This window comes from Carassius gibelio, chromosome B18, assembly GCF_023724105.1.
Source record: "Carassius gibelio isolate Cgi1373 ecotype wild population from Czech Republic chromosome B18, carGib1.2-hapl.c, whole genome shotgun sequence".
Taxonomy (NCBI): Eukaryota; Metazoa; Chordata; class Actinopteri; order Cypriniformes; family Cyprinidae; genus Carassius; species Carassius gibelio.
In genome coordinates this window covers 457,710-469,781 of record NC_068413.1, presented here as the reverse complement: position 1 = coordinate 469,781, position 12,072 = coordinate 457,710, and the positions used below count along the sequence as shown (strand labels likewise).

At 39.1% G+C, this 12,072-nt stretch overlaps 2 protein-coding genes across 2 annotated transcripts; both read left to right on the top strand.

The window, feature by feature from the left end:
- Positions 1-260: 260 nt before the first annotated feature.
- On the top strand, positions 261-6,241 carry LOC127977898 (fibroblast growth factor 7-like). Its single transcript, XM_052583111.1, has 4 exons — positions 261-518; positions 1,435-1,907; positions 4,747-4,853; positions 5,016-6,241. Exons 2-4 carry the CDS (start codon positions 1,643-1,645, stop codon positions 5,229-5,231), a joined length of 588 nt encoding a protein of 195 aa, XP_052439071.1. The 5' UTR covers positions 261-518; positions 1,435-1,642; the 3' UTR covers positions 5,232-6,241.
- A 1,578-nt stretch (positions 6,242-7,819) lies between these two features.
- Positions 7,820-12,047, top strand: dtwd1 (DTW domain containing 1). The gene is made up of 4 exons (XM_052583110.1): positions 7,820-8,054; positions 8,772-8,915; positions 10,879-11,083; positions 11,636-12,047. Exons 1-4 carry the CDS (start codon positions 7,875-7,877, stop codon positions 11,860-11,862), a joined length of 756 nt encoding a protein of 251 aa, XP_052439070.1. The 5' UTR covers positions 7,820-7,874; the 3' UTR covers positions 11,863-12,047.
- Positions 12,048-12,072: the final 25 nt, after the last annotated feature.

Genomic DNA, 12,072 nt, shown 5'->3' with positions numbered 1-12,072 from the left:
TAAAGCTTCCTGATGTATTTAAAGTGAAGGGAAGGACACATCTTCTGCGTTTGTAAATGAGTAAATTAAAATTTGTAAATATGAAAAAATGGACCCTTATGACTGTTTTTTTGCTCCAGGGTCACATGACAGATGAGACTCTTCTTGCCAGGTACTTGAGAAATCCTGAATCTCAAAGCACGTGATTTTTCATAAATGTCGACACAGTGGGCGTCGATGCTACAGCTATTTCTTAAAGTCTGCATGCAGAGAGAGAGAGAGAGAGAGAGAGAGATACAGAGAGAGAGAGAGAGAGAGAGAGAGATCCGCGGCAGCATCCCAGTGACAGCTGAGTGGTTGCTGTGTAATTGCAGAGAAGTGAGGTCAGCAGGAGGCTTTTATCAGAGATTCGACAGCGATCAGAAACAGGAGAAGAGATGCAGAGCGCAGGCGGGCGGCCCCAGAACTCCCTCTCTGTGCGTCACACTGGAAGCTTCTCTGCACTCGTCAGGACTGAAGAACACAGTCTGGAGGCTCAAGTAAGTCACTTTAAAAACTGTTTTCACAAAGAATTATCATAGGATGTTAAAACAATATATCAATTTGGCAGAAACTAGACAGAGCAAAACAGAGGTGAATATAGTGTCATAGAGCAAAGCTGAGACATTTTAAACAGAAATGGGGCAATAACAAAACGTTGATGCTGAAACAGTAGAAATAGTGACACTATGGCATTCAAATGAGAGAAAGAGCAACATTGAGACACTACCGAGACATACGAAGTAGATATACAGCAATACTGAGATGTTTAAATTAGAGAAAGAGCAATACTAAATCATTTAAAGTAGCGATAGAGTGAATCTGTGTCATCCGATGTTACAACAGAGTGATACTGAAACACCTGAAGTAGCAACAGAGCGACACTGATCAATTCAAACCATTCATTTAGATCAGTGTTCAGAGGAATTCAGGGATCCTTTGTGTATTTTATCAGTGTCCTGCAGCACAGAAGCAGTCATCAGTGTCACAGATATATATTTGTAGAAATAGACAACAATACACTGTATGAGTCACAATTATACATTTCTCTTTTGTCAAAAATCATTAGGATATTAAGTAAAGATCATGTTCATGAAGATATTTAGTAATTCTCCTACTGTAAATATATCAAACCTTAATGTTTGATTAGTAATATGCATTGCTAAGAACTTCATCTGAACAACTTTAAAGATGATTTTCTCAATATTTAGATTATTTTTTTTTTGCTCCCTCAGATTCCAGATTTTCAAATAGTTACATCAATGGAGTCACATTATTATGATTATTATGCTTCCTATATATATGACCCTTCTCTAGATGTCGAACCACTGATAGACACTGAACACACGTACAGTCTGTGTTATAGGTCAATTAAACTGATTACTGTGGAACTGACCTGTGTCCTGTCTTCATCAGGAATGGACAGCGTGTGAAGCATCTGCTTGTTGATTTGTGTCATCAACAGCAGAAACGAACACACCGCTGCCTCCTCAAGCTCTGAGGAGATTCTGCTGGAGGTCAGAGGTCACGCCAGGATTGTACTGGGAAAGGGTCCGAGCGGATCTCACAGCTTGAGTTCTGCCTTCAGTATGTGGATCACGAACTCCTTGAGAAACGCAGTATAATGCACAAATGGACGCTGCGATGGAAACGGCCTGAGTTTGTGTGTGGACTGTGGCTGGTGCTGCTGGTCATCCGAGTGTGTGTGTGTGTGTGTGATGCGGCGTCTGTGACCGACTGCTCCAAACACGAGCGCCACACCAGGAACTACGACTACATGGAGGGAGGGGACGTCCGGATCCGACGCCTCTACAGTGGCACGCAGTGGTTTCTGATGATCGATGAGTTCGGGAACATCAACGGGACGCAGGATCCCAACAACGGCTACAGTAAGAGCAGGAGACTTATCCCTGCACGGCTACCATTTGTTAATGTTAGCTGACGCTTTACACATACATTCATTTGGGCTGCTTTTATGATCTAAAACAATGTGTCTAAACCTCAAAAAAAAAAAAAAAATTTTTGATAAAGGCCTCTTAAAGGGATAGTTCACCCAAAAATGATTTACTCACCCTCAAGATCTCTTAGGTTTATGACTTTCTTCTTTCAGAGAAATCCAGTTGGAGTTATATTTAAAAATGTCCAAGCTTTATATATGGCAGTGAATGGGTGTTATTTTTCAACAGTCCAAAAGAAGTGCAATAAAGTGCATGCATCCATAATAAAAAGTGCCTCAGAAGGCTCCGAGGGGTGAGTAATGGCCTCCTGCTGCAAATCAATGCATTATTGTAATAAAATATCCATAATGAAAACTTTATAAACAGTATTTTCTAGCTTCTGCTAACTGTCGTATGTTTACAATAGAACGCCGTTCCGCCGGATGACGTAGGACTTTGCGAAGTGTAATCTCCGGTGAGAATAAGCTAGTCTTGCGAGAACCAACATTTGTTTACAGGAGCAAAGGAAAATATTATATAAAAATCCTCCAACATTTTTCTTTACAAATCCTTGTTCTGTGCTTCTAATTCGTGACTGGCGTTTTATTTCTCTCTCTCTCTCTCTCTCTCTGTGCTTCTGTGTTCGTCACTTCATCCTACGTCATCCGCCGAAACCGCGTTCCATTGTGAACGCACGACAGTTAGCAGAAGCTAGAGATTACCGTTTGGAAAGTTTTAAATATGGATATTTCTCTAACAAAAACACATCGATTTGGTGAAGGAAGTCTTTACTCACACCTCGGAGCTGTGTGAGGCACTTTCAATTATGGATGGATGTTTTTTATTGCACTTATTTGGACTGTTGAGAAATAACACCCATTCACTGCCATTATACATTTTTGACTAGGACATTTCTAAATATAACTCAGACTGGATTCATCTGGAAGAAGAAAGTCATAAACCTCGGAGATCTTGAGAGTGACTAAATTATAGAGTATTTTAAATTTTTGGGTGAACTATCCCTTTAAGTTATAGCAGAGTGTTTTCCCACTGTGTGTCGGCTGGTCAGGGTTCCAGTGGAATTATGAGCAGATCTCATGGAAATGTGATGAGAAGTGACAGACGTAAAGAGAAACAGGTGTTTGGGGTGGGGGGGTGGGGGGGTATTTATAACTCTTCGTTAGAGGACGCATCGGTCAGAAGTTATCAGATGTGGTCAGAATGGAGGTACAGTTCAGTGAGTGCAATCTAGTTTGTGGAGAGAGCGTCAAAACAACAAGAAAATTAGACTGGAGGCTGATGTTGTGTGCATGGATACATAATAAATTATTAAACGGATAAAACTAATATTTAAATAATTGATTATTCACTTTAATGGTCAGCCTCTGGCGTGTTTGGTTATTGGTAATCTCAGTTGTGTTTGAGAAGAAAGTGGTCGTGTTGGCGTGACGGCATGCATCTCTGCTCTGGAGGGAAAATGATTGCATCAGCTGGCGCTGAAAAGAAGAAAAACTGATGCAGCCAGATGTGGCCGACAACTGCACGCACAGAGCGCATGCAAGACATGCAGCGAGGGTCAGAGAGGGTCGGCCAGCGCCGCGGGAGAGAGAAGCAGACGAGTACTGAGGTTCTGACAGAGCTGTGCCGTGACAGCAGCTTATTACAGCACACGTGACACACACACACACACACACACACACACACACACACACACACACACACACACACACACACACACACACACTCAAAACAACAAGAGCAGTGTCATCCAAACACAACTAACAGATGCTTCAGCTGTCAAATATCTGTGCAACTGGAGCTTTAACTCACTGTAGATCATCATCAATCCATCTGATGCTGATAATAGTTAGTGCGGTAGTTGTTAGGTTCAGGTATTGGGTAAGATTAGGGATGTAGAATAAGGTCAAGTAGAATAAGGCATTAATATGTTCTTAATTAGCACTAATATATGGCTAATATTCTAGTAATATGAATGCTAATAAGCAACTAATAGGTGTTACCTATTCTAAAGTGTTACCAATAATTTACACAACAGAAGTATTTTAACACCCCCAAAATGCCCTATGTCACCTTTAAACCATTAAATACCCCATAAACTCCCAAATAAAGTTTATAATAATTGCCACAGACTAACTCTGACTGTTATTTAGGTCAGTGTTATTGTTAATATTTTAAATTAGATTTTATTTTCTGCTTTCATGTCAATTTTAACTTAAGTTTTGTTAACACTTAAAGCCTTTATGTATAATGCAGAATAAAATAAGATGTAATGCATTATTAATGCCTTGTAATGCATCATACAATCTCATGAATACATCATAACACTCGATTCATTGTTACACTAAGCATTTTAAATTCTGTTATTATTATTGACAACAAGATTTGATGCATTAAAACTCACAATAATTAATAATTAGGTTACACTTTATTTTAAGATGTCCTTGTTTCAGTGTAATTATACATTTTAGTCCTTTGTAATTTGTACTACTTACTACATGATTAGGGTTTGACTTAAGAGTTGCTTGCATGTAATAATGCATCATTTATTGGGGTTATTATAATAGTGAGTTCATGTAACAAGGACACTATAAAATAAAGTTACCAATAATTATAATGCATTAAACCCTCTTTACAATGCATTACATAAAGGCTTTCAGTAAAGTGTTACCGTCATTTTGTTGAGTATTTGTCATTTTTATTAGTTTGTAAATGTGTCTATCTAAACCAGCGTGTGTTCATGTGTTCGGGCCGGTCTCTGTCTGTGTTTCAGGTGTTCTGGAGATCAGGACGGTTTCGGAGGGCGGCGTGTTGGCTATAAAAGGACTGAAGAGCCAGTATTATATTTCCATGAACCGCACCGGAATGTTACAGGGCAAAGTATAAAGCCATCCTTCCTGCAAACACACAACAAACAGCAGTTAATCTGATTACTCCAGCTAACGCTCTCTCTCTCTCAGCTTTCACTGAAGAGTAAATATAACACATGCAGTGCATCTCGCTTCTGTCCTACCTTACGATCTGTTCTTCTTCTCCGGACAGAAAGACTACAACGACAGCTGCAACTTCAAAGAAGTGTTTTTAGAGAACTACTACACAGCGTACTCGTCTGTCAAATGGACTAAAAACGGCAAAGAGATGTTCATCTCTCTGTCACAGAAGGGCCGACCGCTGAGAGGAAAGAAGACGACGAAAGAGAGCATCTCTTCTCACTTCATCCCTATGAGGTGCAGGCAAGACAAGAAGAAGCCGGCGTGAAGAGCTCCAGAGATCTGTTACTGCATCTGTTCTGCTTTACTCGTCTTATTCATCAAACTCTGTCAATAAAACATTCACTCTGTCCCTCACACACACACACACACACTCTCACACACACACACACACACTCACACACACACACACTCACACACACACATGCACACACACACTCTCACACACACACACACACACTCACACACACATACTCAAGAAGCAGTTGGTAAAAGATGTTCATATATGAAAGTGTTTTGGACTCAGTTATATTTTGAGATGAAGCTATTTTTATATTTCAGAGAGATGTTTATGTTCATGGCACTTTCACCACCGTTAGAGCCCAAAAAACACTGCAATGTGTTTATACGGACGACCATTCTCATTAAATACGGCAGCGCTGCTTTGTTCTTTGTATATCACAGTTTATATCGCTCCATTTATACTGCATAAATACATTCACATCCCATCAACATTGATCCTGAGGAGCTGTGATTTTATTTTGAGACATTCCCTTCTCATTTCTACAGTTCAGTGAGAAAATAACAGCAGTTGCCTTACGTTTGCCTCATTTTGACTTTTTTTTGGATCTATGTGACTGATATTGACGTCAGTGAGTGATCCATCAGTTCTAGGAAATACTGTTTGTCTTCATAATTTCCATCCCAATGTCCTAATGATTTTCCTTCCCGTCATCCATCCGCCCTCGTACTGAGACACTTTCACCGTGCATCATTCTGGTAAACACACGATGAGGCGATGCTTTAACGTGGGAGTGTGACCGTATTCCGTTTCTCAGAGTTTCTCTCGAATGCGATCGTGTCCATGTGTTGCTGTGTTATTTATGATATTTATGTGTCGCTGGCTCTGAGATCATGACCGCAGTGAACCGTCTGTGTTCTGGATCGCTATGCTGCAAACATACAGAGTTTGCAGGAGTTTATCATTTGCTGCTAGAAATCGGAGGTTTTATATGATTATAGATTCATTTCAATAAACATGTATATTGTTCCTTTCTATGCAGTGGTGTGTTGTGAGATTTGTTGCTGTGGTCTTTATCTGGACACACGACGGATGTTAATACAGCAGAGAAAACATCAATCACTGCATGGATCTGATTCGCTCTGTTCAACATTATAACGACTGGCAGAAGATCCATCTCCAGATATTGAGGTCCACATTCTCTGTCAAACACTAATCACCATAATGATGACTCCAGACCACAGCCGTTGACGCTTGAATCCCACAAACCATCCATTTTTTGGACAAAAACTGACATTCGACAGTAAATTTCTGAACACAGTGTTTTACAGTAAGACTTTTGTGTTAAAACTGGGATTCTTAGGATCATTATCTCAGTCTCACATTTCACCACACACCCTCTTTATACTTGAATTAAATTATTTACAATCTAATCAATATTTCATCGTTGATTTCACTTGCTCACACACACACACACACACACACACTCCTCTGACTCAGACAGAGTTAGTGTAGGTGATCTTTTCTGCCAAGTCACGTAAAGTTGGATATAGTGTATAATTTGTACCGTGTTGTGAAGGTGAGCAGCGGCTGACGGCCTCACACTGAAATCACATGAGCACTCATCAGATAAAAGGATCATCTGGGTCTTCATCACCGTCTGTGAATCTTTACTCACTTTTCATTTCATGAATATGTCTTGAGTTTTATCTTAAAAGTGTGTTTGCCTCTTGTTTATCTGGGGTTTGTTTGTTGTCTTCAGCACAGAGCATGAGTTCAGTATATCTGCGCACAAATACAAGCAGAAGCGACTTTACAGCCCTGGATCTGAAGGGGATCTGTTAGAGCCCAAAACAACATCGAGAACATCGAAACAGCCCCAAAATCCCTCAAGATCACGACTGGCTCACTTTCCAACATCAAAAACACCAAACTAAGTAAACTTATTTTAGAATTACTGCATCATGACAAGTAAAACACACAGAATTTAATGCACAAAATCTCATTACCCTAATGCTATATATCTATAAAATCAGTTTACATTATTTTTACAAGATGATAGATAAAAATCAAGATATTTTTCCTTGAGAAAAAAAAAAGATAATAAAAGATATTAACTAATTTTATGAAATAATTATCACAATTGAGCGAGAGAAAAAAATAGGCAGAATACATTTTTCTTAAATTATGACAAAAATATAATTACAAATTGTATAAAAACACTTGAAGTCTCTTAAAAATTCTGTTGTAAAGAAAATTTTTTATATTTTCATTTGATAATACTTTAAGAGATGTTTTTAAAATTTAAAGTTGTATGAATTAATTTTAATAGACATGCTCTCAGATGAGAATCATTTTGCTCATATAAACACATATTGGGGTGAAATGGGCAGGTTTGTCCTGTTGTAGGGTCAGAGGTGAAGTTCTCCTGCTCTTCTGTACACATGAAGCTCATCCTCAGACAGAAACACTCAGATCTTCTCAGATGGTTACACACATCCTCACATCTCCTGCAGAATTAATGAAGCACGGCATTCAAAAGATCACAAACACATCTAAAACATGAGCGTCGCGTCTGTTGCTAGGAAACCGCCCGCCGCTGCGCTTCCTGCTTCCTGTGGCGCGGTAGTGTTTCCGGTGCGCGGTGCACACGTTGGTTTTGTTGTGGCGATGTCGGATCAGGAGAGCAACGCTCTGAGCGGCCTGCAAATCGCGTCGCACGCCCCGCTGGATGCCGCGCAGCGCGTCGGCCGGAGGAAGTGCTCGCGATGCGGCGCGTCGCGCATGTTCTACTGCTACAGCTGCTGCGCGCTGGTCGGGCTGGAGACGCGCGATGTCCCGAGCGTCGAGGTGCGTGAAAACATCATCATTCATCCTGGCGATTTATATTGTGATCCTGAACACAAAACCAGTCATAAAATATTTACATCATCATCTGAAGCTGAATAAATGATCTCTCCAGTGATGTGTTGTTTGTTCGGAGGACAATATTTGTCTGAGATACAACTATTAGAAAATCTGGAATCTGAGGGAGCAAAAAAATCATTGTTTTGATTTCAGTCTATTCTTTGAAATTTAATTAAAAATTAAATGTGTGAGGCTATAACTAGTACAGTAACATATACAGTAAACTGTTAAACCACTTGTGCTACAAACTATATTTATAATAATATTTCGTTTTTACATTAAACATAAGGTGGATAAGGAGAAGCAGAGCTGAATTTAAATGTGCACAAATAGAGCTGTTCTGAGTTTAATTTGTGGACCAACCCCCAGTTCTTCACAGTTCCTCGAGGAATTAACTCTTTTAAGAATGGTGGTTTTGGATTTACGAGTTAAATTAATTCTGCGGTGAGTATTACTGGAAGAGATGTTCTACAACACGACTCGCTCCATAAATCCAAAACCACTTTTTTAAAAACCCACTGGAGATTCCTGAGGGGAACTCACGGCTCGCGAGGCTTTCAGTTAATGTTCGCCACACATCGCTATCAAATGAATAAACATCTCCTTTTATGACCCTTTGGAAGAGTTTGTTTGTTAAAGCTCATGTCTGCTGTGTTTTAGCTGCCGGTGAAGATCGACATCATCAAGCATCCCAACGAGACGGACGGAAAGAGCACCGCGGTGCAGGCCAAGCTGCTGGCGCCACGAGACGTCACCATCTACACCTACCCCTGCATCCCTGAGCTGGACCAGAGCGCAGAAAACGTGAGCCATGGGGCTGTCAAATGCAAATACTTATTTTGAATATTCATCATATTTACAATATCAATCCACATTCGAATGCAATAACGCTGCATTCAGATCTAAGGTGTGCGTCAGGAAGTTTATCAGTGATGCAAGAGACGTGATGATGATGTAAGTCTCACTGTATTAGTGTTTTTGTAAATCTATCCAGTTGCACACCTGGATGCAGCACTGCTGTGTTGTTCATTAAATTGCAGAAAAAGAGAACATCAGTGCAGAGAAGATGAAAGTGTGAAAAAGTGAAAGTGACGTGACATTCAGCCAAGTGTGGTGACCCATACTCAGAATTTGTGCTCTGCATTTAACCCATCCGAAATGCACACACACAGAGCAGTGAACACACACACACACACACTGTGAGCACACACCCGGAGCAGTGTTCATCATTTATGTTGCGGCGCCCGGGGAGCAGTTGGGGGTTCGATGCCTTGCTCAAGGGCACCTAAGTCGTGGTATTGAAGGTGGAGAGAGAACTGTACATGCACTCCCCCACCCACAATTCCTGCCGGCCCGAGACTAGAACCCACAACCCTTCGATTGGGAGTCCAACCCTCTAACCATTAGGCCACGACTTCCCCATAATCATAATCATAATCGAACAAAACCGCCAAACATTTAAATATCATAATTGAAAAAAATCAACCAATATTTAAATCTCGTAATCGAACAAAACCAACAAACATTCAAATCTCGTAAAGGAACAAAATTGACAAGTATTTAAAAACAAAATTTAACTAAAAATCTCAAAATCAAACAAAACCAACCAATATTTAGATCTCGTAAATGAACAAAACCGACATTTATATATCAAAATTGAACAAAACCTAATAATATTTAAATCTCATAATCAAACAAAATTGACAAACATTTCTCAAAATTTAACAAAACCGACAAACATTTAAATCTCGTAATTGAAAAAAATCAACCAATATTTAAATCTCATAATTGCCCAAAACCGACAAACATTTAAATCGTGTAATCAAATCAATCCGACAAACATTTAAATCTCTTAATCGAACAAATCCGACAAATATTTAAATCTCGTAATTGGACAAATCCGACAAATATTTAAATCTCGTAATTGGAACGAAAATCAACCAACATTTAAATCTCATAACTGAACAAAACCGACAAACATTTAAATCTCGTAATTGAACAAAACCGACAAACATCTAAATCTCGTAATTGAACAAATCCGACAAACATTTAAATTTCGTAATTGAACAAATCCGACAAATATTTAAATCTCGTAATTGGACAAATCAGATAAACATTTAAATCTCGTAATTGAAACGAAAATCAACCAACATTTAAATCTCGTAATTGAACAAAACCGACAAACATTTAAATCTCGTAATTGAACAAATCCGACAAACATTTAAATCTCGTAAAGGAACAAAATGGCAAACATTTAAATCTCATATTTGAACAAAATTGACAAGCATTTAAATATTGTAATCCAACAAAATTAAACTAAATTAAAATCTCAAAATCAAACAAAACCAACCAATATTTAGATCTCATAAATGACCAAAACCGACATTTACATTTCAAAATTGAACAAAACCTAACAATATTAAAATCTCGTAATCAAAGAAAATTGACAAACATTTGATTCTCAAAATTTAATGGAGTCGACAAACATTTAAATCTCGTAATCAAACACAACCTACACATATTTTATTTTCTAAAAACCAAAACCAACTGAAGGCTTTCACAAAGAACACATTTTTATCACATTTTCTTGAGGGACATCTATCGGCGTTTCGCTCGCGTCTCGCACAAGAGCTGCATGTTTAGAAAGCCATGTAAAATTAATGTAATTTCAACAAACTGAAAATTCATATAATAAGAATGTTGGTCATATTTATTTACAAAATTCAAACTTAGTTTTTCAGCTATTTTGACATCTTCACACACGCAGATCGTGCTGGTGTTTCCCGGTCCTGACGCCATGACGGTGGAGGAACTGTGGGAGCATTTCTCTGCCGACGGGAAGCCCAGAGTGAAGAGGTTAAAGGTGAGCGACGCAGATCCCGAGACGCACAGCTGTCCGATCCAGAGAGTGGTGTTCATCGACAGCACATGGAACCAGACCACCAGAATCATCACAGACGAGCGTCTTCAAGGTGCAGAAGACTCTCTCATCTCTCTGTGTGTTTCTTTCTCTCTGAAATCTGACCTTCTTCAGTGTCCAATTACAATATCTGCTGCAAAACTCATCCTTTGCCTCGTGCTGCTGGAAATCCTGCACCTAATTTGGTCTTTCTCAAATTCCCCCAAAAAATCTCATGATGCTCTATTATCACCAAATATTGGATTAACATTTTTATATTGGATCAATCAGTTCCAGAAAGAAATACAACAGCTCTGCTAATCGATAGAAAACAAGTTTCTTAAATTAATCTAATATTTGCTAACATTGAGAGATATATAGGCTGGTTATTTTTGGCCACAATGTAACAAGTTAGGGGAGAATACACAAAAAGTACAAATCAACTTAAAACACAAATGTTATACTGGATAATCCATAAACAAGAAACATGACACATAAAACATGATGGTATTAATTCTTGACTTGTTTGGTAGCTTGGGCTTTTTTGCGATGTTCACTCTTTGAATTGAGTTTTTGGCAGTTTCTTCTGTTTATATCAGACTGAACGAATGTTATTTCTCCACAGCTTTACCCCACGTGGAGCTGAAGAGCAGAAGAACCTGTTTTTGGCGGCATCAGAAAGGCTGTCCGGACACATATCTGGCTACGATAGAGGCCATCTTCTACTTTCTGAAGGACCTGCACAGCCACTATTTCTCAGAGTATGCAGGAGAATACGATAACCTGCTGTTCTTCTTCTCATTCCTGCATAAACTGATCAACAAAGCCAAACAGGCTGCTGGGAAAGTGTGACCACCGCCTCAAAGCTTTTTTCGTTTTTCGAATCGGTTGAAGGAATGATTCAATGACTCACTCATTAAAGGGATAGTTCACCCAAAAATGGACATTCTGTCATTAATTACCCATCCTCGTGTCGTTCTAAACCTGTAAGAGCTTTTTTGTAATATCTATTAAATGCTTTTCTCATTTTAACACAATTACGGCTTCAAATTATTTTTTTGA

Coding starts and splice junctions, on each gene's coding strand:
- LOC127977898 (XM_052583111.1), top strand. CDS start 1,643: ATGCACAAATGGACGCTGCGATGGAAACGGCCTGAGTTTGTGTGTGGA. Junction 1,908..4,746: donor GGATCCCAACAACGGCTACA/GTAAGAGCAGGA, acceptor TCTGTGTTTCAG/GTGTTCTGGAGATCAGGACG. Junction 4,854..5,015: donor CCGGAATGTTACAGGGCAAA/GTATAAAGCCAT, acceptor TTCTCCGGACAG/AAAGACTACAACGACAGCTG.
- dtwd1 (XM_052583110.1), top strand. CDS start 7,875: ATGTCGGATCAGGAGAGCAACGCTCTGAGCGGCCTGCAAATCGCGTCG. Junction 8,055..8,771: donor GCGATGTCCCGAGCGTCGAG/GTGCGTGAAAAC, acceptor GCTGTGTTTTAG/CTGCCGGTGAAGATCGACAT. Junction 11,084..11,635: donor CACAGACGAGCGTCTTCAAG/GTGCAGAAGACT, acceptor ATTTCTCCACAG/CTTTACCCCACGTGGAGCTG.